Source organism: Trachypithecus francoisi, unplaced genomic scaffold (genome assembly GCF_009764315.1).
Source record: "Trachypithecus francoisi isolate TF-2019V2 unplaced genomic scaffold, Tfra_2.0 Lachesis_group13, whole genome shotgun sequence".
Classification (NCBI taxonomy): Eukaryota; Metazoa; Chordata; class Mammalia; order Primates; family Cercopithecidae; genus Trachypithecus; species Trachypithecus francoisi.
This window is the reverse complement of record NW_022681458.1, coordinates 91,732,301-91,735,912: the sequence shown is the minus strand read 5'-3', so window position 1 is coordinate 91,735,912 and position 3,612 is coordinate 91,732,301. Positions and strand designations below refer to the sequence as shown.

At 40.6% G+C, this 3,612-nt stretch overlaps 1 protein-coding gene across 1 annotated transcript; it reads left to right on the top strand.

The window, feature by feature from the left end:
* The first annotated feature begins 2,741 nt into the window (after window positions 1-2,741).
* Window positions 2,742-3,116, top strand: LOC117095399 (fatty acid-binding protein 5-like). The gene has a single exon (XM_033232128.1). It carries the CDS (start codon window positions 2,742-2,744, stop codon window positions 3,114-3,116), a length of 375 nt encoding a protein of 124 aa, XP_033088019.1.
* Window positions 3,117-3,612: the final 496 nt, after the last annotated feature.

Genomic DNA, 3,612 nt, shown 5'->3' with positions numbered 1-3,612 from the left:
AGGTCATCTTGCTGTCCTTCATTGCAGATGTCGACTATAATTTATCCCTTTTGCTAACACCACAGGAAGCCAAGTCCCTCTGAGGCCAATACCAGCATCCTGAGCTGATTGTGGTTATAATAAACCGCTGCCCACCATCCATCCACCCACCTCCGCTGTCTCTTCCCCTCCTCCTCTTTGAGCTGCCAGTCATTGCAGGAGCGCATTGACTGCCTGCGTGTGTCTACTTATAATAAAGTCATTACAGTAAGTGTTGCTTTTGTTAAAGGAAAACCACACTGTTACAACTGGATTTAAAGGATATGTTTTCTCCTAAGAATGACAGTCTCTGATGGGCGTTCTTCCTTGTCACTTTGAGAGTGGCAAGAGGAACAGTTGGAGGGGATGGAAATGTCCTATATCTTGCTTAGAGTGGTGGTTACCTAAATATATACAAAACTCGATGAACTCTATACTTTAAAAGATACCTATTATTGCATAAAAAGTACACTTCAAAAAGGTGATTGGAAAAAACAATAGACAGATTGATAGACAAAACAAAGCATCAGCTAACTGCAAAACCAAATTCATCCAAATAACGAACCATCTCCAATTTTCTAACTTTACACTTAGGATCCAATTCCCTAAACTGAATATAATTTAGAGTTTTTATTTCATTCAGAGATTGTTAATGCAAAATTCGAAATGGTTAACATGTCACCTAAGCCCTGCCCAGTGTTTGATGAAACAGCATAAGCTATCACCTTGACACAACTTTAGGGAAAACAGGCAGCCTAATTTCCCCTATATACATACGGCTGGAGGCAAGAAATCTGATTTCAATGGAGAATTTCAAATAATCAGCATCCTCCACAACCCATATAAAGTGAGGCTAGGTTTGGAGGGATTCCAAAGCCAGGGGTAGCAAGAAGCCTTAGGCCAAACAGATGATTTAAAAGACATGTGAAGAAAAATTTCAAATATAATGTTTATAGAGCAAAATAACATTTGTTTTTTTCATTGTGCAAGGATATCTTGAAGGTGACAGCCAAGCTCAGCTGCTGCTTATAAATCAAAATAACCCTTTCATTTTTACCTAACAAAGACGAGAAAGGGGAGAGAACAAGGTTACAAGGTGATATTCTTACCTAGTGGGAATACTAAAGGGAATGCCGTTGTTGTCAAAATGTGTAAGGTCTATAAATCACGTGGGTTAGAGTAACAGGACACACAATTAAGTATAATATTGAGAAAGCATGATTTTTCCTTGACAAGGATGAATTGTTCAATATAAACCCTGGGAAGAACTAATATGAACAAAGAAAAAAATAAAGAGAATCCAGAATAAGGTAATTTCTGAATATCAGATGATACAGAGCAAAGGAAAAAATATCATAAAATTTTTCGTGCATAAAACCTTGATTATTCAAATTTTTGGTACGCAGGAATAGCACATATATTGCAGAATAGAAGGTGATTAAGAAACAAGTTATTTAATTTTAGAGGGTAGTCACACATATGGACCCTACACACACATACACACACTCACTTTTACACTCCCTGGTCTTAACACTCTTCACACTCCAGCTTATTGTTCACAGTGTAGATCCCAGCTGAAGGCTGGTGTGGAAGAAGCCAGGCAACAAAAGATGTGCATATGTGTTTAAGAATTTTCACTGTATTTTTAGGATGGATGTTGACAAACGACTTTAAAGTAGCTCAAAGAGAGGGGCATCATTTCTTGAAAAATGATGCTCCCTGGTTCATATAAGCTGACATATCATAACATTTATTTTGGTTTAACAAGCTGACAGCCTTCCAGCTGTAAATTAAGAGGCATTTCTAAATCAGCTGCACTGAGGCTTTATCAAGGCAGTTCTTGACCATTCAAGAGATTGCTACCTAACCAGTCAAGTCAAGAGACTGGATCTAATCAAGTACATCATATCCTTTCAAATGTTTCAATAAAAAACACTTCCATGTGTTAGCATTTAAATACTGAAACACTGAAACATTTAGAAATATACAACTCTCTAGTATACTGCATGAGGTAGGTGTTATTATATCATCATATAACAGACAGAAGAGCTGTGGTTTAGAGAGGGTAAGTAATGGGCATAAAGTCACATGCAACAAACAGAGGCGCCAGATAGGTCTGACACCTAAGGTCATGCAGCTGCAGAAGGCAAAATTGAATTTTGGTCACTGGTAGGGCACCTATATAATTAGGACATTAAAAACACTAAAAGATAAAACGTTGTATTCAGCTGGGCGTGGTGGCTCACCCCTGTAATCCCAACACTTTGGGAGGCTGAGGTGGGTGGATCACATGAGACCAGGAGTTGGAGACCAGCCTGGCCATATTGTGAGACACCTCCCACCCCACCCCGTCTTTACTAAAAATACAAAAAACTTAACTGTGCACGGTGGCGCACGCCTGCAGTCCAAGCTACCGGGGAGGCTGAGGTTGAAGAATCGTTCCAACCCGGGAGGCGGAGGTTGCAGTGGGCGGAGATCACACCACTGCACTCCAGCCTGGACGACAGAGCAAGACTCCGTCTCAAAACAAACAAACAAAAAACCTGTATTCATTAAGAAGAAATTGTGTATTGCATTATTTTTTCACTTTAGAAGCTGGTATTTCAAAATGGTTAAGAACACAAACTAGCAGGCTGCCCACACTGCCCCGCAGCCCCGCAGCCCCGCAGCCCCGCAGCCCCGAACGCCAGCCCGCGCCCACGATGGAGCCACCTGGAAGGAAGATGGAAGGAAGATGGCGCCTGGTGGACAGCAAAGGCTTTGATGCATACATGAAGACACTAGGAGTGGGAATATCTTTGCAAAATAGGGGCCCAGTGGCCAAACCAGATTGTATCATCACTTGTGATGGCAAAAACCTCACCATAAAAACTGAGAGCACTTTGAAAACAACACAGTTTTTTTGTACCCTGGGAAAGAAGTTTGAAGAAACCGCAGCTGATGGCAGAAAAACTCAGACTGTCTGCAACTTTGCAGATGGTGCATTGGTTCAGCATCAGGAGTGGGATGGAAAGGAAAACACAGTAACAAGAAAATTGAAAGATGCAATCAGTGGTGGATTGTGTCACGAACAATGTCACCTGTACTCGGATCTATGAAAAAGTTGAGTAAAAATTCCATCATCACTTTGGACAGGAATTAACTACAAGAATGAACAAGCTCATTTCAATGAGCAAATCTCCATACTGCTTTTTTTTTTTTTAATGCTGTGTTCAATTATCTTTATCACAAACATTTTACATGCAACTATTTCAAAGTGTTGGATTAATTAGGATCATCCCTTTGGTTAATAAATGTGTTTGTGAGAGGGAAGGGAAGGAAAGGGGAGGGGAGGGGAGGGAAGGGAAGGGAAGGGAAGGGAAGGGAAGGGAAGGGAAGGGAAGGGAAGGGAGAGAGAAAAGGAAAGAAACAGACTAGCCAGATTACCTGGTTTCAAATTCCAACTCTGGCACTTAGTAGCTGTGTGACCTTAGGCAAGTTACTTATCTGTGCCTTGGTTTCTTCATCTATGAAATGGGGATAATAATACTACTTAATGCATAAAGTTTTTATAAGGGCTGTATTTATGCATAGTACTGGTATTGTGAATATCTT

Coding starts and splice junctions, on each gene's coding strand:
- LOC117095399 (XM_033232128.1), top strand. CDS start 2,742: ATGGAAGGAAGATGGCGCCTGGTGGACAGCAAAGGCTTTGATGCATAC.